Source organism: Bombus fervidus, chromosome 16, assembly GCF_041682495.2.
Source record: "Bombus fervidus isolate BK054 chromosome 16, iyBomFerv1, whole genome shotgun sequence".
In the NCBI taxonomy this organism is placed as follows: domain Eukaryota; kingdom Metazoa; phylum Arthropoda; class Insecta; order Hymenoptera; family Apidae; genus Bombus; species Bombus fervidus.
In genome coordinates, this window is record NC_091532.1 from 3,601,258 (window position 1) to 3,628,195 (window position 26,938).

The 26,938-nt window shown below is 41.5% G+C and overlaps 4 protein-coding genes across 12 annotated transcripts in view; 2 read left to right on the forward strand and 2 right to left on the reverse strand.

Moving 5' to 3' along the window:
• The first annotated feature begins 9,404 nt into the window (after positions 1-9,404).
• On the forward strand, positions 9,405-13,087 carry LOC141445921 (uncharacterized). The gene is made up of 3 exons (XM_074112123.1): positions 9,405-9,647; positions 12,362-12,493; positions 12,579-13,087. Exons 1-3 carry the CDS (start codon positions 9,539-9,541, stop codon positions 12,605-12,607), a joined length of 270 nt encoding a protein of 89 aa, XP_073968224.1. The 5' UTR covers positions 9,405-9,538; the 3' UTR covers positions 12,608-13,087.
• On the reverse strand, positions 12,504-15,741 carry Rept (RuvB-like helicase 2 rept). The gene is made up of 7 exons (XM_072019687.1): positions 15,490-15,741; positions 14,771-14,884; positions 14,263-14,697; positions 13,751-14,183; positions 13,418-13,686; positions 13,227-13,332; positions 12,504-13,155 (listed from the first exon to the last, which is right to left on the reverse strand). Exons 1-7 carry the CDS (start codon positions 15,493-15,495, stop codon positions 13,130-13,132), a joined length of 1,389 nt encoding a protein of 462 aa, XP_071875788.1. The 5' UTR covers positions 15,496-15,741; the 3' UTR covers positions 12,504-13,129.
• Positions 15,742-16,697: 956 nt separating this feature from the next.
• Positions 16,698-21,508, forward strand: Glys (glycogen [starch] synthase). 4 transcript variants are annotated; one of them, XM_072019682.1, is made up of 12 exons: positions 16,698-17,087; positions 17,727-17,908; positions 17,983-18,167; positions 18,526-18,722; positions 18,805-18,997; positions 19,077-19,339; positions 19,419-19,629; positions 19,702-19,838; positions 19,918-20,050; positions 20,147-20,533; positions 20,625-20,825; positions 20,906-21,508. In XM_072019682.1, the coding sequence occupies exons 2-12, from the start codon at positions 17,770-17,772 to the stop codon at positions 20,936-20,938; spliced, it is 2,079 nt and encodes a 692-aa protein (XP_071875783.1). In that variant the 5' UTR covers positions 16,698-17,087; positions 17,727-17,769; the 3' UTR covers positions 20,939-21,508. The 4 variants fall into 4 exon arrangements, with proteins under 4 accessions (XP_071875783.1, XP_071875784.1, XP_071875780.1 ...); XM_072019683.1 differs by having other exon boundaries at positions 17,750-17,908; XM_072019679.1 differs by having other exon boundaries at positions 16,698-17,083.
• The window catches only part of Wdr62 (WD repeat domain 62), a 79,682-nt gene continuing 73,624 nt past the window's right edge, over positions 20,881-26,938 (reverse strand). For 3 of the 6 annotated variants that reach the window (XM_072019669.1, XM_072019670.1, XM_072019667.1), the window contains 6 exons: positions 26,653-26,801; positions 26,369-26,570; positions 26,158-26,284; positions 25,863-26,056; positions 25,599-25,619; positions 20,961-24,690 (listed from right to left, as the gene is read on the reverse strand). In XM_072019669.1, coding sequence (XP_071875770.1) covers positions 24,308-24,690; positions 25,599-25,619; positions 25,863-26,056; positions 26,158-26,284; positions 26,369-26,570; positions 26,653-26,801 — 1,076 coding nt within the window. In that variant the 3' untranslated portion in view covers positions 20,961-24,307. Of the gene's footprint in view, positions 24,691-25,598; positions 25,620-25,862; positions 26,057-26,157; positions 26,285-26,368; positions 26,571-26,652; positions 26,802-26,938 lie in introns of all 6 variants that reach the window. The other 3 variants (XM_072019665.1, XM_072019666.1, XM_072019668.1) reach the window with 2 other exon arrangements.

Below are 26,938 nucleotides of genomic sequence, written 5' to 3' on the forward strand. Positions count from 1 at the left end.
AAAAGCAGAAAAGACTGGGGGACTCGATTGGTAGTCACGACACAGAGCGGCGGAACGTAACATCGTCGCACGTGGACGCGTGAATATACATAATACGCAGTGGTCAAATGCGATACAACGACGATGGTACGCGACACAAAGCGATGCGACACGTAGCGAGGCGAGGCGAGGCGACGGTGACGTTCGAGCGTGGCTTGCATACGTTCGATGTCCATATCGTAGTTTGATTTACGTCGCTGTAAATACAATCTCTATTAAACGTGTATTCCACACATGGACGCTTGGAAGATAGATGGTAAATGACGAGGGTCGGGTGGTCTGCTCCCACGAGGCGCGATACAAGCTTCTTCGAGTGCTAGCTCCGGTTTGTAACGCGGCACGTTGCTGTACCAGAAGTTTACATATAAATTACCGCCGTGATTCTGCTTGCGACAATGAAAGCTGCCTACCTTTTGCCAAACGACGCCTTCAGCCAACTTTTTTCTTCCGCGGATTAACACCGAGATCAGCGATTATTCGGCTCGAATTACGTGGCTCGTGGCTCGGAGAGAAGTTCTTCTATACTTCGAGATACGAAGGATTATTCGAATTAAAACACCTGGTAAGCGTTTTAGACAAAGACCTTAGTTTGCCAGAGTAAGGAACGTTGGTTCGCGATCGTTTTTCATAAAAGTGCAGCTACGTCAACTAGTTCGATCGAGGTAGGTGGTTTTCAGACGCAAATACTCTGAACTTTCTTTGGAGAAGTACGAAAACTTTCGTTAAGTCGTTCAGTAGTCGCGACGACTGCTTGAGAGATTTAATAAGAGGTAGAAGATAAAAGAAGAACGTGGATCGACAAATTCATCGTAAGCCTGCAGCTTTTCAGGGTGTTCCGAAATTGAAATCCACGCGACCCACGGGCGAACGAGAAGTTTTTACGGCATACGGAAATAAAAACACGGCAGGAATCTCTGTAGCTAGAGCTACCACGCAACGCTTTTTACTCTATCTAAGGATTTAAAGGGAAGCGGGACGCTCTGCCTACGCAACGCGTTCCTAAATTTTCCAGATAAATTTTATCCCTGCTCGTTTTATAGGAGACGGTCAAAGGAAGTCGGACCGGTGAATTAGTAAGAGAAAAGAGTTGGAAGCATTTAATCCTCCGATCTGCTCGTTAACTGAAAATGTAAGGAGCGAGATAACTCTTTTCTCCGCGTCTCGGCGAATTTCTCGACGATGAACGACAAAAGCTCCACGATCTTGACGAACTGAAGCGCCGAGCTTCCTCGAATCGAGAAAAGAAGTAGAAACCATTGTAGCTCTCTCCGCGTGGTCCGCGTAAGTCTTATTTCGTGGTAGCGAGGCGGTGTAGGTAACTGGAAGGAACGGCGACAAAGGCGATGAGCGAAACGCTATGCTCTTTGACAGCGGCAATTACGCTCGTTGTGCGATGACTCGATAATTAGAGGCGTGCGAGCGTAACAAGCGAGCGGGAATGCACGGAAGAAGACCGTGAGTACTCGAGATGAAAGTACGCAATTCAGTACGTTTTACATTCCGGTATCTGGCATCTACCATCGCGTAACTACCTTTCTTTTCTTCTTCTGCTTTATATCGGCTCGTGCTGCTCCGTGCCGAGCTTCGTCAAAAAGAAAAGGAATACTCGCAGTCGAAGAGAACGAAAATTTATTTTCGAGACTGTCTCTCTCGCGAAAACCACTTACTCGGCCAGACACGGCGGTAGAACAAACGTCGTATTCCGAAACACGGAAACGGTTGTTCTCGTTTCGAAATCGTTCGAGGCATCCAAAGGAAATCGGATATTCCGAAAAACAATTTGCTACGGCGAAAGGAATACACGCGCAAGGGTATATTGGGACCGACAGCGGTGGAAACGGCAGCTCGCCTTTGATTCGAATCTTGGCCCGTTGCTTCGAACGAGGGTGTCGAGCAGTAAGAAGAGTTTTCGAGAGTAGAATCGGCTGGTGCAGCGTCGCGTCGAGCCGTTGACGAGTCAGCGGAGGAAGAGAAGAGAGGGAATCTCGGCGAGAGCGAGAGAAAGCGCGAGGAAAGAGGGTGGAGGAGGGGGCTAGTGCGATAGCCCTAACACGAACGCACGAGACCTCGAGGAAATCCTAATATTTTAACCACTGGCGAGGAATGAAAGGACCCGGGTGAGCATGAAAAGGGAAAAAGGGGTGCGCGAATCATCCCTGCGTACCCTTAAACCCTACTGGATGGGGTGGAACCTGCAAGGTGGGTGGAAGTGTATACCCGTTGCGGTACCCCGAGGGAAGTACTTGCAATTAACGCGGTAAGACTCGGCTCTAGCGAGGGGTAGTACACCCTTCTTACCGGTAACCACCCTTCGTCCCTGCTCGTTCTCTCCTCGTTTCTCCTCGATTCTCTGTTCTCTTCGTTTGTGCACCTATCGCAAGCTGCCCTTCGCCTCTCTCTCTCTCTCTCTCTCACACACACACACACCACACATTTTCTCTCTTTTTCTCTTGTTCGCTCTCTCGCTCGCTCGCCCGGTGGTGGAGTACGCGGCTCCTCTGCGTCCATCTCCGTCAAACCATTCCCTACGAGCTCCTCAAGCGCTCGTACTCATAGGGGACGCCAGAATGGCTGTGTTCGGTTATTTGTCAGGGATACGCGTAATCGCGCGCACGCGTGCTTCTAGCCTCGTGAAAATCTCCACGCCTAGCTCCCTCTCTCTCTCTCTCTCTCTCACTCATTCTCTCTCATTCTCTTCATGAATTTGCCTCGCCACGACACGCGCGTTCCTTCTTTTTTAACCACCCTTCCGACGGTTCCGACCTTTCCTCCAGACTCACGCGTCTCCCGATGCAACAGATTGCGATTAGGCGAGTTATCGACCCGGCGTATAACCATACATCGAGTCGAATATAAACTGCAAATCGGGTAATTTGGAACGATCTAATCGTCGGACGGACGCGTTGGCGACTTTCGTTTTCCCATTGGCGATCACCGATCGATTTCGGTCAAGCTTTCGTCCGGTTGATTACGCAAACCAGCGGACTGGGGCGATTGATTTTCCGTTTGACGGCCACGCGTGACCGTGCGTCACACGAGTAACAGCTTCCCGAGCATATAACGTTAACGCAATCGACTACTTTACGCGTCGACAGACGTTGGGGAGGAAAAAATTCGACAGAAAAGGTCGTACATTTTTTGATAAACGCAAACGCGTTTAGCGAAACGCGTCGGCTGTAACGCGGAGAAATAGAGTCGCGAGAAATTACAGCGGAGAATAGAAGAAATTTGTAAATCTCAAGCTGCGGGTGGAGATCAGTCGAGCGGAGCATCTCGTTCACGGATTTCGATTTTAACTCGTTTCCAGGCTTATCTGCGGAAAATTATGCATGCATGCAAGACCGATGGCGTGCGTGATAACGGCGCTCCATTGTGCGCTCGTAATCCGAATACGAGAAATTTGCGCGAAACGACTGTTGCCACCGTGCCAGTGTAAAGCTAAATAGTCTACTGTATAACCCGCTGTATTGCCGTATTCACGGATGGAAAGACAACGTCGTCTCTGCATTTGTCAGAGGATCGCGTGTAACGTAATTTGCAGACACGAGGGTTCGCTCGCTTCCAAAGGCATCGTATTCCTTCTGTTTAGTACTTCGCTGTAATACCGAGGCTGTTAAATCGAGCACATCGAGACATCCGAGTTTCGAAGTTCGAGTCGAAACGTGCTTCACCGAGAAATCCCAGAGAAGCGCAGAATAGCGAAAGAATATCGGTTGAGAACTCGTCGATTGCTGCTTTCTACCTGGAACTAGTAGATTGCAAGGACCCGGAGGAATTTTACCGAGGTTCGTTAATCACGCGGTTGTCGAGAAAACGGAGTGGCAACGCGAAAGTAGCAGCCGAACCGATGGGGAAAATAAGAGATCTCTCTCTCGTATCCCGGAAATGCGGCTTAGTCACCGGGGTGGCTATTGTGCCTCGCCGAGTGCACAGTCGTGTAAAATCCATAAGGAACTGTCGTACCGAGTCTAGATACCTCTGGCTGGACGTGTCGCGCCAAGTCGTTATCCGTAGGTAGGTTTCAAAGGTGCACGACCCGTAAACGTCGTTTCGATTGATTCGCGTACGTCGCACCGACGGACACGCGTTCTCCCCGGCGTCATAAACCGCGGTTACAGTTGCTCCGCTAATCTATCCACCGATTCTTTACGATCGAAAATATCGCCGATCGAATCTTCTTAGCCGTTCCTAAAACGTGGCAACGCCAAGCGTTTCGCTTTATGTATATTTTATGTTCCGTTGTGTGCAAACCTTATTGACCGATAGCCCGGCTTCGTGAAATCCATCGAAATAGTCGATAAACGATCGCTTTACTTACAAAGTCGCTTTCGAACGACTCAGGGATCCGACGAAACCGAAAAACATTATCGGACGAACGCGATTAATAAAGAAGGGACCTTACGAGCAAATCGAACGTCGAATAAATCTCGCGCCAGTTACCAGCAATTGTTTGCGCTATCTCGGTCACGAGTTACGCGGCTATGATTATCGATTCGAAAGTAATCGCGCGACAATCTAGCGATCGATGGGTCGGAGTCGGCGTCCCTCCGCAGTTCGTCGATTCGCGTTCGTTAATTTCTTGCGGAAGGACGGAATCTGCTGTCTGTCGAGTATCGAGCAATTTTTCGTAATTAGTATTCGTGGCGAACGTCAGAGTGCGTCGGTTTTATCCATCGGTTTAGAACCATCGTCCCGTGAAAGGTCGCTTCGCGTGCCACTGCTCTTTTCCTATCGGGGCGGAGACCGCACAGCCGTCAATACGGTTTGACGAGTGTCAACCGATTTTTCCCGAATATCAGGCTCGCTCGGTCCACCGTGAATTTCTGTAGTCGGTCGCGTGATTCGCGACTCTAGCCAAACGCGGCTAGACGTCGTCGCTACCGAACTCCGAAGCCTCGCGCGACTGCCTAAAATCAATATCGAGATGTTTTATATCTCCTACGAGCGGCCAAGTTGCCGGGTTTAGCCAGCAGCCGGCAGCTTGCCGTGTTTCGTGAATTCCCGGCTCGTTACCAGAAAATCTGAAAACCCGAGCGAAATGTACGCCGTGTCTGGGCTATTTGGCTCGATTTTCCGCGCAGCCATTGATAAGGGATGAACGTTTCGGGATACAGTCCATCGACCGAAGGAGTCAGTTCGCGGAACGCAGGAGGAAAATAAACGAACCTCGGCAAAAACTCGAGAACGAACGGCGAGTGGTCTGTTCCGGCCAAATTCTGTCTCCCGAAGCTCGATATTCCGAATAGCTGTGGTGTCTATGTCCGAGACGATGAGGTTTGCGTGTTCTCGTTTCGAATTAAGGAAACGGAATTATCTTCAATTGCGATGTACAGTGCGACATCCGGCTTGTATAAATCACGATACGAAGCTTGCTTGGTGGGACTGTGGTTTTCGATCGATTAACAGTTTCGGTCGAAAGGCTGGCTCGCAACGTACGTTCCGCGTATCGTTCTCTTCCATCGCTACTGTCTTTTCTTACTTACACTATTCTTTAAGATACCTCGGTAGACCAAAAGACGATACAGAGATATCAGGATCGTTGTTTGACTGAGGTAGAAACGTACTGGTAGCTACGATAACGTTCAACTCCGATTCTACTTACCTTGAAAAATATCTGTAACGAAATTTCCCGCTTATTCGACCGATCAACCGCATCTGGCCGAACGATTATGTCAGTTATATTTGACCTAGTTTAATTTCATTTATTATCAAACGACTGGTGAGTAGCCTTTTCTGGGACAAACACGATCGCATGAAAAATCGTACAAAGAAAAGGAGTAAAAAGACAAAGAGGAAACAAAGAAGAGATAGAGTAACGATTAGCAGTTTTTATAATTGGTAATTAATAAAAACTCGGACGAGCTTTCTTCTTCCATTCTCTACTCCTATTCTCCTCGCATCTGTCGAGTCAACCACGGCCTCGGCCGCGGAGTTAATAAAAAAGAGTACAGGCGTGGAAAGTGAAAAGGAGGAGAAACGAGGAGTCGAACGAGTCCGTCGAAGGCTCTTCCGATGCCTGGCGTTTCTTCGATGCTTTCTTCGTCGGTTCAGATCGATTGACCGTTTCGCGGGCAAACGGCGATTTCCAAGGTTCCACGGAGGATCATCGTCGATAAGGGTCGAAGCGATCCGACTCTCTTATCTACGTTGTTTCTACTTCCGCCTCGACTTATCGCAGTTCGTTGCAAGTGCGCGCACCGAGAATACGCGATAAAATGCACGATTGCCTTCAAGACCGTAAAAATAGTAATAAATCTCGTCCGGAGTTCGCTATCGTGCTCTCTTTACGACCGATCGCTTTATAGCAGAGACATTGCACGAAAACTGCCAGTAGCAGAGACCGCGCTTATAACGCAAACAGGAAACGCTCTGTCTTCCATAAACGACACGAGGCTTCAAATTCGCAAACTCTGTCGGACAATACTCGCGAAAGGAAGAAACCTACTCGAGAGGAACGACGCTTTTTCAAACAATTTTTGAGATCCATATTTCTCGGGAACCGGTGAAAATGTTCGGGCTAAAATTGGGAGAATACGTCGTGCAAGGAGGTGGCACGCGAAATTCCTCCGCCAAACGGAGGTTTATTTCGAAAGGACGCTTTTTCCAAAAAATTTGTCTCCGTCGAGTTTCTCGACAGTGACGAGTATTTTCTACGGAAAACGGGGAATTTGTGTCGTTTAACGCGCGCGTCGTTCGTACGTCGATGCACTTACCGAATGAGTCACTCCTCTCGATTCCGCTTGATTCCCCTCGTTTTCTCTTTAATGGGGGAAAGCGGAGATTCAGGGGACGACGACGCTATCCGAAATGGAACGTCTGTTTGTCCATACCGTGCGCTTATGTGTGCTTCCCTATCGAATTTCTATCCGGGGCGATGCGTTTTTCTCGATCAAGGGTCGGTACATCGACGATCCCTAATGCTATTAATTACCAACGTCTAAGGATGCCCCGGTTACGCTTGACACTTGAAACAACTTTCGTTTTAAAAATACCTCGAGTGCCGAGAAATCAAGGTTTTCGAGCGTTACGTAGAACGCTCGTACGACTCGTGTCAAATCGAGCGCAAAATAAGTAGCCTCCCTGGTTGAAAATCATAATGCTTGTATCTTTTCTATTTCGAGGCAGGTGTCTATCTAAAAGAGAACATGACGTCACGTTTTTACAGACCATTTGCCTGGTCGTTGGTGACGTTCCTGTCGCGCGCACTCCTCCGATCCGTCGCTGACATCTCCATAAAGCCGCGGGGGTGGATGAAATAATTTCGGCTCGTGTATCCCGACCGATACAAGAACAGACTGCCACGACAGAATGGCTGGATTATGCGCGGCAAGACCCGGATATGTCAGCGTGCATGCCTTTGCTCGTTCCGTGCAACTCCTTCTAATCGATTCTAGCTGCCGTCGTTTTAGTTTTCGATCCGCGACCGATCTACCGATTACCGATGATCCCTTCGTATGGCGCTTCGAACATGCGCTCGATACGCTCAACGTATTTTCCAATTTCTGTATCGCGATTTTGTATCCTTTCGGTAGTTTGCGCTGCAAGTTAGATCACCAGGCTGACTATTCTTAAACGCTAACGACTATGTAAATCTATCGTACTTGGCCCGGTTACGCGATAACAGCTACCTACAGGCGTCGTAACGGCATCTTTCGTAAATAGCAGGTTTAACAAGGTTTCTGAATAACGTCTAAACTGCGCAAAATGTGCTGTGAGACAAAACGAAGAAGCTTTATACGTTCGGTAAACGGTCTTTTAGCGATAACAGGTCTTTCGAGGGTAGGAACACAGATAGCTTCGTATCGTTGCGAATAAAGTTAATCGGACGAGGTGAGCAAATTTCGAGAGCGAGAAACGCGCGCACGTGAACGCGAAACGATGAGAGTCGCGACGACTTTCGCCGACTTGCGTGTTTCCGTTTGCCGATCGACGAACGGTTGAAAGAATGAACAAACAGCGGGTAATTAATGGGGTGATTAACGCAAAAGAGCAGCGAGGGAACAAGCAGAGGAAGGAGGAATTTCTCCGTCGGAGAGGTGGAAAAAAAAAATAGGACAAAACAGAAAACTCTGCTTCGTCGCTGGCTATTTATACATACAGCTCGTAGTATAGAAAGACAGTTATTTTCGAGGTAATTCAAGATTTTTGAAAAGATAAAAATCGGAGTCGCTTTAGAAACGAAACCGACCTCGGCGACCGAGCGAAATTTCTGCCAATTTGGAAACCACTGAACCCGGAAAGCCAATTATACGGACCGGAACAGTGCAACTAGCTCTATCGCCACGCGAATACAAAATAGCGAATAGCGAGCCGAATAGGAGCCACGGTCGTTCCTCCTTCGATCTCTGGATCCTTTCACTTTTTAACCCAGTTTCCATTGTTAGGCCAGCAGCAGGTCGTTGCTGTCACACCCGACTCGACTACCGGACCCGACTAAACCGATCCGATCCATCGTATAATTAACGCCGCAATATCCAACTGCTTCGCCGCTTTCTTCCTCGCTGTTGTCATCCCTTTGAGGAAACGCGTCCGACGATTCGTTTCCTCGCGAGATCTCTCACTTTCCCTGGCATCTTTTTTACGCAGCGTGGTTACGCGTTGCGCAACTTAGACGCAGTTGCGCGATCGCGAACCAACCAGAAAGGAAAATGCTAGGCGATTAAATGCGCGTTAAATACCGCGTTGACCATCTCTGCGTCGTGTTCCTTAGCGCGACACGAGCCGCGAGTCTGCTGCCGATCGTCGTGCTCTTTAGTCGTTAAACGAGAACGCGCGAGATAAATCGACGAATGACGAATATCGTCAATGATTAATACAAATCCTTGACGCTCCTTCGTTGTTCGTCTGAAATGTTTTCCTCCTCTTTCTTGTCTCCTTCCCTTTGCCGTTCCATCATCGACGCGACTCGTCATCAACTCGTACGATTCGTCTTGCGACTCTTTCTCTCGCCTGTGCGATATCTTTTGCCGAGTATCGACGAGAAATATGAAAATTCTGCTAGCCTTTGGATATTTCCATGTCCCTGTCGGTTGGGAAAGAGGCGATGTAAAACTATATGCGTCGCGTTCCACGCGTGACATTTAGAAATAGAGAACGTCGAACCAGTCGAACGTAGAAATGGAAATTTTTGAATCGGAACGAAACCGGAATCGATCGTGGGAACCTAATCTCGTGCGAAACAGGGACGAAGGTGGATGAATGATCGGGTCATAGCGGAGAGACTTGAAACAGAAAATCTACTTTCCTTTCGCGGTTGAAGAAATTTGACTGTGTCGCGGTACTTGGCTGCGCTAGAAATCCCAAGCTGCGAGTTGCCGGAGAGTGGCAATTCTGTTGTTTATTCGCAGCTTTCCCCACTCGTGGCAAGTGTTTTCACCTCTTTAGTCTTTGCTCCGCGTAGTGCCGGCCCAAACATCGCCAAGAGTAGCAACCTCGCGACTTCGTTCTCTTCGATCGGCTCACGGTCGCACCGGAAACACGATCCTTCCTCCCGCGAACCATGTCGTTTCTTCCGACCTTTCTTTTCGTTTGTTTCCTCGTGACGATCGCGGCGACGTACGCGAAACCGACCATCTACAAAAGAAACCATGACAACGTGTTCGAGCCAGGTAAGACGCGTCTCTAATTAATTAACACGAATTAAATTAACAAGAAATTGAAATCTAAGCGACGATAATCCGCGATAATACCTACGCTACTGTTGACGCTTAACGTTCGATTAGGAACAATTTGTAACGCTAGTGCGCGACGAAGCGAATGGTGCGTCTTCCGTTTTCCGTGAAAAAGTGACTCGCTTTCTTTTCACTTTCTCGCGCATCTCGCAGTCAAACGGGACGAAAAATCGTTCGAGATTTTGTCCGTGCAACGAGTTTTACGCGATTCGGACTCGTCTTCGCTGGCTGCGTAACGCGTCGAAGAAACCTCGATCGACTCCGCAACGAGACTTCCTTCGTTTTGCGAAAGTGATTTCTTTACCGTTTGCCTGGACGAATATCGAGGCACGAGATGAGCGAGGTAACGAGGCGTTCGTGGCGCTTCTTAAAGAATCGAAAGTTTCGATGCTTCTTTCTCCGATCTGGACTGAGATCGAGGTCTTGGTCGCGCGGGAACATCTGGCCGTGGAAAAGCTTTCACCTTAATTGTTACCGCTCGTGCGATATCGATACGAAGACGCGCCTTGACCTCTCTCTCCTTACGAGCGAATTCTTCTTTTCTTCGCTTTTCTATCGCGTCGCGCCTCCGCCGCCTCTACTCGTCTCGTTTCATTCTTCCGACAATTTGGAAAGCATCGAGTCGCGTGACGTCTCGTTTCCTCGCTTTACGTGTAAGCGCTTACGCGAACCTCGACAAACAGATATAAACTGTGATCTAACTAGCGATGACTAATTCGCGCAGATCTATGGATCGACAATGGCTTGTTTACCTTGTTGAACGTACATGGTAAACGGCGATGACAAACCACAGGTTGACAAATGCATCGTCATTTGGCGTGGCGTTTTATCGACGTCTCAATAGGACCGAGCCGATATCGATGGAACTTCAGACAACTCGATCAAACTCCAGCTACACCGTCGCTGTTGCTCGTTATCTGCCTTCTCGTTGCCTAACCGCGAGAGACCGGAGAGTAGCATAAATTACAGTCAATGAGCGCAATGAGTGGCGAGGACAAAACCGACGTCTGTATCCGGAACAGTTCTTGGCCAAATAAAGAGCGATTTCTTCGAGCCCGAATTTCCTTGAGACCACGTTTGACAGGTGGGAATAACGGGCCGATGACGTCAGTGCACGTTCAGCGTAGGCTTCGATTATAGCGAGGCCGCGATCTCGAGTAGATCGTATGCAACTGTTAGAGCGGAGAGTAGCGTTGCGTCTCCTGTTTCGTGTTGTCGGCTGGTTTCTAGGATAGCAGGATACTCGCTGGACGAGTACGCGCACCACCGCCGTTGATCTGCGTTTCCTTTCGTTGGAAGAGTCGTGACGATCGAAAGGTGCGCCGGCGTGCCCGTTTTGCTCGCGAAGTTGCGTACCGATCTTTATCTGTTGGTCGTTCGTACCGTCGAAGCTGCTTCTCGTCGTCCCTTTCAGCCTAAGAGAACTTTAGCTCGCAACGCGTGATGCAAAGAAACTCGGGAATTGATCGAAGATCGAAAGTACAGATAGAGTTATAGCGGGAATGGGCGAGCGGAAAAGCTAATACCATTGAATTAGTTAGGCTGTTAGGAAAATTGAGTTATCGGTTCATTAGTAACGTCGAGTTTATTGGGTTATTAGCGTTATCGAGTTATCGGCTTCTTAATAACACCGAAGAGTTCGATCGCTATTAATACGAAGGTACGAGCCAACGATTAATATGCAATTAAGATTCTGTTAGGAAACTGAACAGCTTGCAGCCGCAGCTACTAAGAGTCGTCCGAACACACCTAATTGCGTTCGATCTTACACCCTGTACAGCAAGGAGACGCGTGTCGCGCAAGACGATAGTAGAATCTGTACGACTCGACCTTCGTTAAACTACTCGAAAGAAACAGAAGAAAAAGAGAAACAGAGAGGAAGAACGTTAAATATGATAATTAATCGGCGTAAATGTCAACTGCAGTCGAATATGGCACGCAGGTTGGCCGTGTAGTCGCGTGATTTGAAACGTTTCACCGCTCACGTGATTCGTAGCGAAAATCCACGTTTCTCGAGTATCGCTTCGCGAAGAATCTCTCTCGTGTTACGTAAGTGGAATATTCTTTTACTTTCGCTACGAAAATTTATCGTTAATCGAAAGCTACCAATTTTCAAATACGATCCCCGTAAAATTTCTCCTTTCACTTTGCGTTAACGCGGACAAAAAGTATCTTGACTCGATTTAAGGAAATATTCCAAAGAAATACTAAGATAATTCAGTAGCGAATTCGCCAATGAGAATTCAATCAAAATTTCGCGGCGATGGACAACAGCAACCGTAATAGCAAAGATTTACACGAGTTGCTCGCTATCTCGGCTGCGGCTCGTCGAATGGACGTCGACGTCGACGCCGACAGTCGCCTACTTATCGAATCGATATTCGATTAAAACCGATAAGCGAATATTCCTCGTTAAGGATACTGGCAATAAATGTTTAGCGCCTCGCCTCGTTACCTACGTTCTTTTTCCTACTCCATGAGAAACGATTCTGCCTACGAGTATTCGTAGAGCGAAATGCGAGAGATATCGCGATACCCTGAAGCGTAATGAACTTATCTTCTGTATCCTTAAAGCGCGTAAGCTTTGAAGCGCAATTCTTGAACGAAAACTCGTGATGTTTAATGCGAAATTTCGCTATCGATTGTTTCAGTGATGATACCAGTCTCGTCCACGGTGATTCCTCTCCCCGTCTACAAAATGGAATATGGTTTGGGATTCATATCGAAAGATAAGAAGGCTCAGTCGTCCTTGAAGCCGGAGGGTGGATTAAAATTGATAACGAGTAAGCAAAATTTATGCGAAACTATGTATGTATTTGTATACATGTATATCCGATGAAAGGAACAATGAATATCGTTTTCTTACAGTTAAGAAGAGCCAAGAGAAGAAAACGTAAAGGTACAAAATATACGTACTAGTTCCAGATTGACTTTATTCGTATCGTAGTCTGTCATCGATGAAGCGGTATATATTCATTAACATCGTACGGTGATGTATATATATATATATATACAAAGTCAAAGTTATAGATTGTAAGCAAATCTCGGATTTATTTTAAATGTACGACAGATTTCAAAAGATGCGTTTCACGCAGTGACAGAGAGTTTACGCCAAAAACTAATTTACCTCGACGATTAATGTTAGAGTTAATTACCTCTGTCGTTATGAATTTATTAATAATCGTAAGAAAAATCAAACGCTGTAAGACCAAACTGTAGCGAGTATGAAGACAGAATTTGTTAAGTTTTTATATTTAATTTGAACTATAGTACGTCGTTTCTGCTATTATAATGTTTATACATTACATTTATGTATATCTGCCCAACATTTTGAAGAAATATTGAAAGGAATTAATAAGTAGAAAATTATAAACTTTATTGAATAACATTCGCGTTTAAATTTATTTATTTACCTATCGTTACGATATTTCCATCGGTTCTTCCGCTGTAACAGAAACAATTACACGAATGAGATTTGAGAAACGTAAAGATTCTACTACTACAGAATTTACTTACGCATTTCATTGAACATGAAATCATCTTGATATTCTTTGAGAAACTGTGTAGATCTACTTTCATCGAGGAATAGCTGGTAAACACGCTTCACGTCATCGATATTGACCTGTATTTACATATTATCTTTACGTTCTTGTAACAATATAAAAACGTACGTATACGACTAACTACACATATAATACGATACTTACTTCCGTACTCTTCCTTCGCCTGCTAACGAGAGAAGCAGTAGTAATCAACTGAATCGCGTATCTCAATGAAGTTTCTAATGCGATTCTGGTAAGAACGGTTAGAGCATCATCCGCCATTTCGCAATCTTCTTCTTCGCACCTTATCTTTAGAATTTCTTTCAATTCTTTTTCTTGATACGGACTCGTTGGAACGATAATCATACGATCCAATAGATCTATCGGAATACCGTGCGGACTTTTGTAATTCGTTCCTCTGATCCTAGTAATACCTGTAAGATTCAACGATTAATTTTTCATCGATTAAAACAACATATATGTACGAGTATAAGGCACCTCTATTTGTAGCCATAATAACGACTGGTGCCATTTCATTTTCGAGTGCTCGATTAAGAAACGAGAAGCATTCGATGTCGAGCATGTGAACCTCGTCGATGAACAAAACGCCTGGAACGATTTCTGCTTTTCCTTCTTCGCGCCATTCAGCGACTTTCGCATTTATTTGGTCTCGTACTTCGGATTTAATTTCTCCTGTATCGCCAGAGAACAGCGCCAAAAATCCGTGGGTTCTGCTGTTAATAACATCGACTTCGTGTAAAGTTACCGTGTGTACGACTTCTTTGCGTTTTTGTAATTCACCCTCGGGACATTGTACGAAGCGAGTTTGAGAACCAGTTGCATCATAGTCACGAGCTCTGGTAAATGACCTTCCCAGTCTATTTATCTTTCCTGTGGCTTTGTCGATTGTAATCACGTCTCCAGCTTGTACCTTAAGCGAGTCATAATTGTAAGGAACCCGATAAACAATGTTACGGAAAAATAAATGTTCATTGCTTATCTTTACTAACTTTTTCTTTCATCAAACTGTCGATCATTTTGTTTCCTAGATCGTAGATTGTTTCCATCTCCGTTGTTTTCAGTGTTAGTTTACCAACTTTAGCACCTATACCTGTAGCAGGTCTATCCACTTGTATTTCGACTACTTCACCTTCTATGATTTCTGTTTCCTCTTTGATTCTTACACCGATAGACTTTCTAATAGCTTGAGTAAGAGCTTCGGTTTTACTCATTTCCAAAGAATATATTTCTGAACCTGCCATTGAAGTAAATGGAGTATCCATTCCTAGAGCTTGCGCCATTCCCATGGCAATGGCAGTTTTTCCAGTCCCAGGTTGGCCTGCCAACAATATAGCTCTGCCTGCTATTTTACCATCCTTGATCATTTCAAGGACAACACCTGCGGCTCTCCGTGCCATAAGCTGACCAACCATGCCTTGCGACACCTAAATAATCATATATGAGGTTAATGAAAGTAGGTATTGAAGTCACAATGCATAAAAGACTAATATATATTACATGGCGAGGTTCTAAACTATCATCCAAGCCTAAACCTCTAATATGAGAATGTGCACCAATTCTCTCTATCCTTGTGATTTCACGAACTTCTTGAACTTTTGCAGCTGCAACAGCCTGAAATAAAGAAAGTAATTATACTAATATAGTGCTAATATATTCTACATACAATATTGTCATAGAGATAAAGAGATATAATACACGAGTGGGAATAGAAACAGAATGCTATATAAAGGCCTTTTCTGTCATTTAATCCGTCATTTACACTGATGCTACAGCTTGATCAATTTTGTTTACATATTTATTACATCAATGTGCGCGCATTATAAGATCAGGACATAAAGGATCTCTATGCAGCATTCTCTTTCTATTCTTACATCGCTCTTTCTATCTTTCTATCTTTATATCTTTCCAAATATCACAAAAGTATATCGATCAAACAACAGTTGCTATGCCAACTTGTTTTGTTCCAATTCCATTAAAGATGAAATATAGAAATATAAAGCATTATACTATTTAAAATTGATACGATACATCTTATCTTAAATATAATACGATAAACAAAAATGTTCTTTATATTTTCAAACGCTTAGAAAATTGAATGCATTCCAAATAGGTTAATTGACATAAACAAGACAAAAACATGGTAATGAGAATGTTTGTCGAATATAACGTAAAAAGTACAAAAATTAGCTAATTATATATTCGTAATGAATATTTACCGCCATGTCTGCAGATTTTCCACGTGTTTATTCCTTACTAACAAAACAGAACCTTTTTAAACAGTTCTACATGCGAGGATTGCCAATAGCGGCGTTATCACAAAAGTCCCAAAAGCGTGCGCATGCGCATTCGTTACCAGTGACGTAGGCAGAAAGAATGCGTTAATTGGTGCAATCTGTGACGGCAATGATTATATAAATAGGTCTAGATATTCGCTAGGGGTAACAATCCATCTTTTGAGTCGAAAAGAACTAAGATGGAGAACAAAAAAGGTCTTGTTCTACAGGACACACAGAGATGAATAGCACGTTTTCGCTCTGCCTCAGGCATTCATAGTATACATGTATATGTATATACGCGTCACGCATGCGCGGAACAAGTACTTCCATTGCTTTCCATCTTGATTTCTTTCGACTCAATAGACGGATAGTTTCGTTAATGCATTCACGTGTAAAAATGTCTCATGGATATAGGAAGAAATGTTTCATAGAAATATATATTACATCAATAACAACAATACTATTATTCAGTCCAAATCCGTTTATTTGATTGTGGCTACAAAAAATAATGCTATTTATAATTTCATAAATATGTAAATGTACTAGGAAGGAAACATGTAGTTACATAGGATATAGTTGTTAAAAGCGCCATCTGTAGAATACATCTTGAACTAATAAATTCGATGTAAAAATGACGGTTGTTATGGAAACTAAACGATAAAAATTTAATTTAAACGAAGCAAAGAAACGTGAATCGATAAATCTCTGTTCTTTATTACTTTTAATCGTTTCGAATAAATTTAATTGAAATTGACAGAATTACTTTTAAACATTCAATTGTACTAATTATTTAATACAATCTTCGTGGTACATGAAATTTTAACTGCGTTTTATGTTCTATTTCTCGACATAGAAAAAATAAATCAAAACTTTGATAAATAATTAGAAATTAATAACAATGTATGTCACGATTCCTTTCTAGTGTGAATAATCATTCTCTGATTTATACGTATGTTCGCAACATGTTTTATTTACGTATAAAAGGAATATCAGAGAGAGAGAAAAATCTGTAACATAAATTATAAATGTAATCCAAGAGTATTAAGTAATCCAAGAGTACAAATTTTGTCTGGTGACTCAGATAAATTTCTTTGTAAATGTAAGAATTTGTCAACTTGTGTATATGTATATCCTGTAACTAAAAATAATATAATATCAACAGTTGCATCGGGATGTATGTATGTACTTTGCGAGTATGCACTCGAATGGGGCATATTTAGGTACATATATATCGGCAAAAGAAATTGACGAGGTTGATCATAAGCCAAGGACGGTTTCTTCGAGATATCTCGTGCCATCTGTTGTTACGAAAGAAACACGAGGCAATGTGGTTATCAGTGAATCGAGCAAGGTTCGTCGTGTTTAAAGTAGACCGAGATACCGGGGCTGACTCGAGCCCCGTTAAGTCCTTGTGACCTTTCGTAGTTTGTGGTGACCTTCACGGGAGGTTGACCGTGGAACTATTCGTTCGTCCACAATCTACTTCTTCTTCATCTTTCTCCTTTTCTGTTGTGATACATCGTTTCGAGCGGAAGTAAGTGAATTGTTCGGATTTAAACATTACTTTTTATACCTTGTTTTCGTTTACTATTCTTAAGGAATAGTAAACTCCACATGGTTTAATGGAACCGGCAAACCCCTACAGTAGTAGCAATCTGGCAATACTTACGTTAGTGCTGTCATTGACCTTCGATAGATTCTTTCAAGGGGCAACGTGTTCCTTTCGAGTATAATATAACTACAACTTTAGCTAGTTAAATACGTAGTTAAATACTTAACGCTCGTAAAATTGCGCTTGCTCGCGTTGATCTTGATTTTCGGGAAGTTGTTTCAATAATTCAATTGATTTAAGCATGCAATGAAGTATTTGTTTTTTACATTAATATCGAGTTATCCTTATTGCTATATCCTTAGTCTTTTAGTCGATTTTGTATCTTATTTTTTTAAATACCTTTTCAGAAATAAAATATAGAATATTACTTGTATAATTGTTATTAAATTAAAAATATGTCAGAAAAATTGTAAAATACATTTAAAAAATTCCACAAAAAAGAGGTGAAAAAAGATCATTAAAAAAATTTTACTACTAAAGTTTAATATATTGTTATTAAATGATTCAAATCCTTTTGTACATCTTAATTCCTCTAAAGATAATATTCTATCACCCTGAATTAAAGGTTTAAATTTTTACAAATTTAAGGGTGCAAAAGAGCCAACAAAATGTCAAGAGAACGTGTATCTAGAAGATTTTACCGTATGGACAGCAGTAATGACTTATTAGAATTTATGGATCGTGGATATTCAGCACAGCATGAAAATCGATGGAATTTTGAAGTTGCATGGGAGGCTGCCAATAAGGGTATGCATAATATACCAAAGCAAAACGTTAATTTATTAATTTATATTTATTACACTTTACTATTGTATTTTTAGTTGGTGGTATATACACTGTAATACGTTCCAAAGCTTTTGTATCAACAGAAGAAATGGGAGATCAATATTGTCTTATTGGCCCATACAAAGAAACCTCAGCACGTACTGAAGTAGAAGAAGCTGATTTTCCACATAATAATCCATTGCATTTAGCTGTACAAGCTTTGCGCGATCAAGGGTTTAAAGTAAGTTTAAATAACATTCTCTATAAAGAACTCTGAGTACTGTATTTAATTAAAACTTTAATTGCGCAAAGATAAAGTGATAGAAGAGAGTATGTAATGAAGCATGAACAGATTAATCAGACAAAAGTTTGTTGTTTTGACACAGATATACATTTACAGTTACTGTAATATTTCATTATATACTAAAAATAGCGATTTGGCTAAAGTCCAGGTACAAAGCCAAAATTAATTCAAGGTCAGTTGCCCCTGCAAGTAAATGATCTAGTTATTCTCTGTTTTTCCTTATTTTCAATAAAATCTATGAAAATTAAAAGCAAGTGAGATCTATTTTGCCATAAAGTAAAGAGTTCTTATTGAGGTGATAACAGGAACCTGGCTAGTGGATGGAAACCCACAGATCATTCTGCTTGATATTGGAAGTGCAGCATGGAAACTGGATGAATATAAGCAGGAATTGTGGAATACTTGTAATCTTGGTATTCCTCATTTGGATATAGAAGCGAATGATGCAGTTATTCTTGGTTATCTTGTCTGTCAATTTATTACTGAATTCAGGTGAATTTTACATAACACAAAAATTAATTTTGTCTGGTTCATTACCCCCTTGCAATGGTAAAAATAAATTTTTAAATCTTAGACAAGCTGCCGAAGGATATTGCGACGTTCCTCCTCGAATCGTGGTTCATTGTCACGAATGGCAAGCCGGTGTTGGTATAATCGCGTTAAGAACCAGACACGTGGACGTTGCTACAGTTTTTACTACTCATGCCACTCTTCTAGGAAGATACTTATGCGCGGGAAAGATTGATTTCTACAATAATCTAGATAAGGTATCGTAGCTATCTACTTGAATTTAATCTCTTTTCTCAATGTTATTTGAACGTATTAATTTCTTTAATTTATCTGTAGTTCAACGTGGATGAAGAAGCAGGAAAGCGTCAAATTTATCATAGATACTGTATGGAACGTGCAGCTACGCATTTAGCGCACATATTCACAACTGTTTCGGATATAACAGGTTTCGAAGCGGAGCATTTACTGAGACGAAAACCCGATATAATCACACCAAATGGGCTCAACGTAAAGAAATTTGCAGCACTTCATGAATTTCAAAATTTACACGCTGTCAGTAAAGAAAAAATACACGAATTTGTGAGGGGTCATTTTTACGGGTATGAAAATTGTAATACAAGATTCACCTAACATTCGTTTTCTGTGTCATAAACTATCTGCATTTAATCCCTATTTCAGGCACTATGATTTCGACCTGGATAAAACCTTATACTTTTTTATTGCTGGACGTTACGAGTTTGGAAACAAGGGCGCCGATATATTTATCGAGGCTTTAGCTAGATTGAATCATTACTTAAAAACATCTAGACCTGATATGACCGTCGTGGCTTTCCTTATTTTTCCAGCGCGAACTAATAATTTTAACGTAGAGTCGTTGCGTGGTCATGCTGTAAGTGAAATAATCTCAAACTATTACGAAGTACTATATCGATTATTATGAGAATTTGCTTTTTCCTTGAAGGTTACCAAATCCTTAAGAGATACAATTAACGACATACAACAGAAAATAGGAAAGCGAATGTATGAATTGTGTCTTTCTGGACGTATGCCTGACACGCAAGATCTTTTACAGAAAGAAGATACCATCAAAATTAAACGGTAATATTTGATTGAAATTACAATGATTTCAATTAGAGTTAAAAAAAAGAACACGTTGAAATTATTTCTATCGTTTCAGATGTTTATATGCCCTACAAAGAAATGGATTGCCTCCGGTCACCACGCACAATGTCGTAGACGACTGGAACGATCCGGTATTAAACGCCATCAGAAGATGCAATCTCTTCAATACAGTTAACGATCGAGTGAAGGTAATCGATTATGCGTAGTAATTATGCGGCAATGTGATTAAAACGTTATTATCCCCACTATAATTATACGTAACTGGTATGAATTTCATATCGTAGATAGTATTCCATCCGGAATTCCTATCGTCGACGAATCCATTATTTGGGCTTGATTACGAAGAATTTGTCAGAGGATGTCACTTAGGTGTCTTTCCGTCGTATTATGAACCTTGGGGGTACACACCTGCAGAATGTACAGTTATGGGTATCCCCAGTATAACCACAAATCTATCTGGTTTCGGATGTTTCATGCAAGAACACATAGCTGATCCAATGAGTTATGGTATTTATATTGTGGACAGACGATTCATTGGCCTGGAGAACACTGTTCAACAACTTGCTCATTATATGTTTGATTTTGCACGACTGAGTCGTCGACAACGTATTATTCAAAGAAATCGTACCGAACGTCTTAGTGATCTTCTTGACTGGAGAAATCTTGGCATCGTAAGTGTATTTATTACTTATATTTTCATTTATTATTTTCACGTTTGCAGCTTTCTAAGTAAATCAACTAAATACACGACTGTTTCAATAGTATTACCGCCAGGCCAGAATCAAAGCTTTGACAATCGTTTATCCAGAACTCGCTTCTGAATATGCTGAAAGTGGAGTAGGACGTTTCAGTTATCCCAGACCTATTAGCGAACCACCGTCGCCTTCTTCCTCGAGACACACTACTCCTGCTGCGTCGGTTCACGGATCCGACGAAGAAGACGAAGTAGACGAAGAGAAGGAGGTTTGTAACGTTCTATCAATCTACTACTTCGAATTTTTAAAATTAAGACCTCTGATTGAAACTATTATCTTTTATTGCAGCTAGAGGAATTACGCCAAACAACTGGCACATAAATGGTAAAAAGATATGCAAAAATTAGTGGCGAATAATTGTGTATAATAGATGAATACGTGGAGACTTTAAGATAGTAGTACTAATAATTTGTTTAATATAGTATTCCACGAAGAGAATTATTAAATTAAATAAGACGGTTCGTCATACTTTTTACTTTTACAGTTACTCATCATATAATACTCTTACTCCTTTCACACCGTATAAGAAATATGGATCATGACAACATAACAGTATATTACAACAGTATTTACATTACACGACATGCAAAATCATCAGAAACAAGTCTTCCACGAATCATATTCGCACGTAATGTTCCACTGATCTATCAATGAGATTGTTATCTTTTAAAAATTATATTTAATGTTACGTATATCCGTATATTTAGCGAGTGTGTTCCTATTGTATAGAGACGGTTATATATTTTTATGAGAATTAGAACAAGAATAAAAGTTTTTTAACATTTTTAGTCATCGAGTCGCCGGGATGAGCAATATTTTCCATCATCCTGTGATGTTCGTTCTTGTTAATACAATGTTTTCTGAAAATAAAGCTTTGAACGTATATTTTAATCGGTTTTCTATTTTTTCACAAGAGTGCTAAAATTTCTTCAGTTTGTAAGAATTATTATATTATTAATTATCAACATAATATACAAAACAAAGTGCTAAAAAGTTACACTCATTCACGACGAAATTATTACATTTGGCATTCGCGATTACCAAATTGTCTTGTTTCCTGCAAAATCTTTGAAATAAATATATACACATTACAGAAACGAGTAGTAACATATTACATAACAATACGTCTTAATATAACAAATACAACAATATACAAAGCCGTTAATCATCTTTGCGATCAATTAAAAGTATTTAAATGTCTTTGATGATTATTACACTGAGAGAGTGAAATTTTGGAATGGTTCATTACCACATAAAGCTGGGTAAATATACGAGGAGATGTATGAGACGAGATTCGACACATTTTCCACCTTTCACGTCCGTTTCCATGATTTTATACGCTAACGTTCATGTGTTACAAAAATGCTGACATTGAATATAAAATATTCCTAGTTTCTATAATACATAATGATATATTAGACGGAATCAACACCTTCACCGTCGAAACCAATGATTTACATCGATTTTCTAAAACGATAAGGTCTACCGCGATAGGCAATTGTGATACACGATAGTAGAGATATATTTCACATTCTAACCGTTATAAGCGACAAAAGGTACTTTTGATTCTCGGAAACGACTTCTGTCTGCAAATGATACGCGGGTTAATTCCGACGTTATTTGTGTTGGCGTGTGTGACACGTTCGCTGGAAAATATGCGCAACCGACGAACGAATAGCGAAGGTATTGATCCGTATCATTCAAGAATAATAGTCACCACCGTAAAAAGTCGCTTTTTTCACTAGCAAAAATTACACGATTAAAGAATGAAAAATAATATTTTCCCGATCGAGTCATCGATGAAAAGAAAAGGAAGCGATATTATATAAAGTAAAGCAATACTGAATTGCAATTTGTTGTAAGGATCGTCTTTCTTAACCCAGTATCTAATAAATTATGTAATCGAATGAAAACAACTTTAGGCCTATGTCCCCGTGAATGATACTAAAGATATGTTACACGTTTATCAACAAAGAGGTTAATGATACACGCTTGAAGAAGCAATAAAACGTTCTCGTAGAGAGTACAAGCGAGCGATACTGGTTAACCTAAATGGCACGTTTTATACATTACATACAATATGGAAACTTTACACAGAGGACAAATGTAATTACAATTTATTAAACGGAGAAACGAATCGCGCGTATTTTGTAATAAACGTTAAAATCGTTAATAATACGTGTTCGTAATACTTTGATTCCTCGATGCAATTCCTTCCTTTGAAACTTGTAAAGCCCGTTTAGCCCTCGAATTCCAGTATAACCTTACAACGAAAGTTTACGGTACTTTGTGGAACTTTTGCTTTGTTCGTCTCTCGACGTTATTCGTGTGTAAAAATATTTATAATTTCTATGACAAAATATGCAGTTACTAACGTAGCACAGTTTCCGTGTATCCATCGTAGGCTCGGTTCAAATCAATTCGTCGACGAAAAATGAAACTTTTCGCTGTTGCTGTTTTCGCTTATCTCCACTTGCTTATTCATTGTTCGGCAATTGCTTGTTTATTTTTTTTTTTTTTTTTTTTTTTTTTTGCGAAGTAAAATTAGTAGGCGACACTCCCGTCCTATTCGGCGATTATATTCGTTTTAAAGATATAAAATCACATATCCGTCTCCTATCCCTGACAGACACACGGGTAAGTCTACAAAGCCGATACACATTTCTCTTTCATCTAAATGCGTTAATTAGAAACTAGTTACTCTTTTTTTTCTTTTTCTTTTACTCGAACTGGCAAGTTTACATCGCTCACTGCATACGTTCATTACAGTTTTTTCGAAGCTTTTGCAAATATCGGGGGAAGGAAGGGAGACTGCTTTTTTAGACCATAGGTACAAACAACCTTTGGTTACATAACAAGAGGACTAATATTATAATATATCGCGCAATGATCGATAAATATATATATATATAAATATATATATATATATTTGTTTGAAAACTAATCTAAGAGTCTTTAGTTAATTGGCATTTATCGGCGTATGGCCTCAAGATACGAGTAATTTTTCCATTTCCCGCTTTACCTTCCAAATTCGACAGGAAAGATCTCCAAACGCAACATTCCTAGAAACTTGAAAATTGCCGCGTCACATTTCTAGTTGTTTCTAAATTAGCCCGTTCGAACTTTCGCGAATCTTGTATATTTGGTCGCACGAAATCGCTGATAAATATTCTATTAACTTTGGCTAGAAACATCATTCGGTGCACGACACGACTTACGCGATACGCGGCTTGTCGATCAAGGACAAAATTCATTCAAACTCGTTCAATCGAAAACAAAGCTCCGTTGCTTTCAAAAAAAAAAAAAGAAGAAAAAAACAGAAACCGATATTGACCCTCAAACGACCAATTCTTTTCGTTGAATTGCCAACCTTCTAACAGCAACGTTTACAACGAAACAACCGTTCCGTGCATTTAAAAAAAAAAAAAAAAACAGTTCATGCTTAAACTTTTGATCCTGCGTACTCGTAAAACCACTCTCAGAAACAACGAGAGATCGAAGATAAGAATTCAGAAACAGGATCTTAAATACTATCCTACCGTGTCTCGATACGCTTTTAGGGAAGAGTTTACAGAGATTGAGAGGTGTAGCTTTATGTGCTCGTGTATACGGTACCTGAGGACCGTGTGGTGTAGAGCCGGTGTCCTGATCGTTCGTTTTCTTCTTAGAGAACTAGCGAATGGACGGATTTTACGTATGGCTTGACTGCGTCCCTCCCATTCTCTGTTGCATCATGTTTAGTAGCAATTCGGAGTATTGCTGCATCATGTTAACCACTTTTCCTTGGTCTTGGCCAGCAAGCAGTTCTTGAAATTTGGCGGTGGCTTCGTTCATCGTAACGTTTTCGGGATTGGCGGAACCTTCGTGGCCCTCGCCACCCGAAACCACCAGTCGCAATGTGCGCATCGTCTCGTTTACGGACGATTCGAGGCCGCGCAACATCGTGTCCCTGTCAATGCTCGCTCGAGACGGATCATCCTCGTTATCTATCGTTAAACGTTTGTACAGTTGCACGACATTGTCTGCTGTTCGTGTTAATTCGTCCGCGATTGTATTGCACAGTTGCGTTGACACTGCAAAGAGCGACAGTTTCTTTAATACGCTGCTCACAAAGGTTTACCGTTAAGAGCACGTGCTTAAAAATGCAAACGTTCCGGGAAAAGAGGTTCGATTCGACCGAACATTTACATTTTTAACGATGCACGTCAGACACAAGCGGATGTTACATGATTTATATTTTCAATGTACAGCATGTAGTACCCGCTTCGCAACATGAAAAAAAGGTCGAATGAAATCGTGCAGCGTGCAGGTTACATCAGTTCTAAAATCCGTAATGAGACCATGCTATTGTGATCGAGACCTAGACACTTGGGTAATATTCTAACGATGAGAGCTAAATTTTCCAGGTCTATGCGATGAGCTAAATAACAATATCTTCGTGGCTGGCCCTCGAGTGATTTTCTTATGATTGACATGACGCGAAATGTCCCAAACTTCTTCCCTGAATATTTATGTACAACATTTATGTGCATTATTTACATACTTATAGAACTTATAGACGAGTTAAACTGTAAAAGCGATCGAATCTCCGAAGGCGAAGGGAATTTTCTCCGCGATTAATTAAACACACAGAAAGCAGAAGGAACGTGGAAAATAATGCGATATCTTGGACTCGAAGATGCAATGACAGTTTGACGCGTTTTATAGTCTCAACTAGAAAAGCTGCGTTATTTTCGTTTCATGACGAAAACGATGCTACGCGTTCTCTCTGAAAATTCGGAACGTCACATGTATAGCACATATACTATATATACAGCGACCTACAGACTATTATATCCTAGTCTGTACTAAAATTCGCGTGAAACGATTCTGTTTGAATGGTTTTCGCTTGGTCATAGCATGATCACTTACAAATTTTTAACAGACTGAAAGATTTATTATTTTCACAGGACAGCATTCTCAATAGGTGTCTTTAGTTTACCTAATGTTTTATCCGTGCCTACTGCAAGAGTAAAATCCTTGTTAGATTATATTTTTTCAGACGAAAATTAAATAATAAAAACTTAATATCCCAATCGATAGAACGTTTATCTATAATCGTATATCGTATTACAGCTTCTTGCAATCTTGCATGCTTACACTTTGAAAAACGACAAGATGATCGTGAGTTGTGAGAAATACGCGTGCGTGTAAGAACACGCACATAGACAAAATAAAGGAAAACGAAGATAATCGCGGTACTTACATTCGGCACTGGCTACATCGATGGCACGATCGGTATCTTTAACTGGAAGTTCCTGTGGGCTAGGATCTAACTGATTGCGATTCGTTGTCGACATTCGACTTGCACTCTGTCCCATCGTGTTATTTCCGTTACGACCGTTGGTTATAATCGTCGTCGATCCCGACCTTCTTACCGTTGTACCGGGTAGACTTAAGCTGTAAAAACAAGCCAGATGCGTCGATGATGGAATTCCGATTAACGCGTATAAAAAAAAAAAAAGGGAGAGAAAAATAGGTTTCAATTTTATTTAACGTACCTCGTCGTAGAGTGGTCGATACTGATACTTCGAGGTCTCGGTGGAAGCGCCGGTTTTCCACCGTTTCCATTGGAGGAGGTATCTTCCGAACTTGAATCTTCCTGATTACCCACTTGACTTAGATTTACTGCAAAAGAACATGGTTGAAGCCAATGTATCGCCAATTAAGTTGGTTGCTCAAGCTTTGGTTAATATCCGTGACGATAATTACCACTTGAATATGCTCCCTGCATTCCTCTTCTTCTGAGAACGGAAGGCAAATTGCTGTTAGAAGAGGAGTTCGACTTCGCCTGATGATTGATTTTGTTTTGCGAACTGATCGTCGGCCTCATTAACCCGCTGATTCTGTTGCTGCCTGTCTGACTGTTCCAACCCCTGTTGTTCCCAGCTCCAACGTCCGATTCCGAGTCACTCTGCAACATTATCGTTAAAAACAGAGAACGCATTTCCTACAATTTGACGCGCTTTGACAATTTACTAAAAATCGATGTATACCTGATTTAGGACGCCAACGCTGCTGCTCCTTGTCATGTGAGAAGAATGATTCTTCGTCGAACCGTGCCGCGACTGATTCCCGCTATTTGCACTTCCTAGTCCACTTCTCGCCGAAGCGTTCGCGTTCTTATTACCTACTTTTCCTGAAACTATTACCACCAATTAGCAACAAATTCACCTTACGTAAACTCATCGTCTATCTATCTTTAGCGATAAAATGCAACACTGCACAGAGCAAATTTCTTTTTTTACAGAGAAGTAAGAGCGAAACTGTTCGACACTTTGT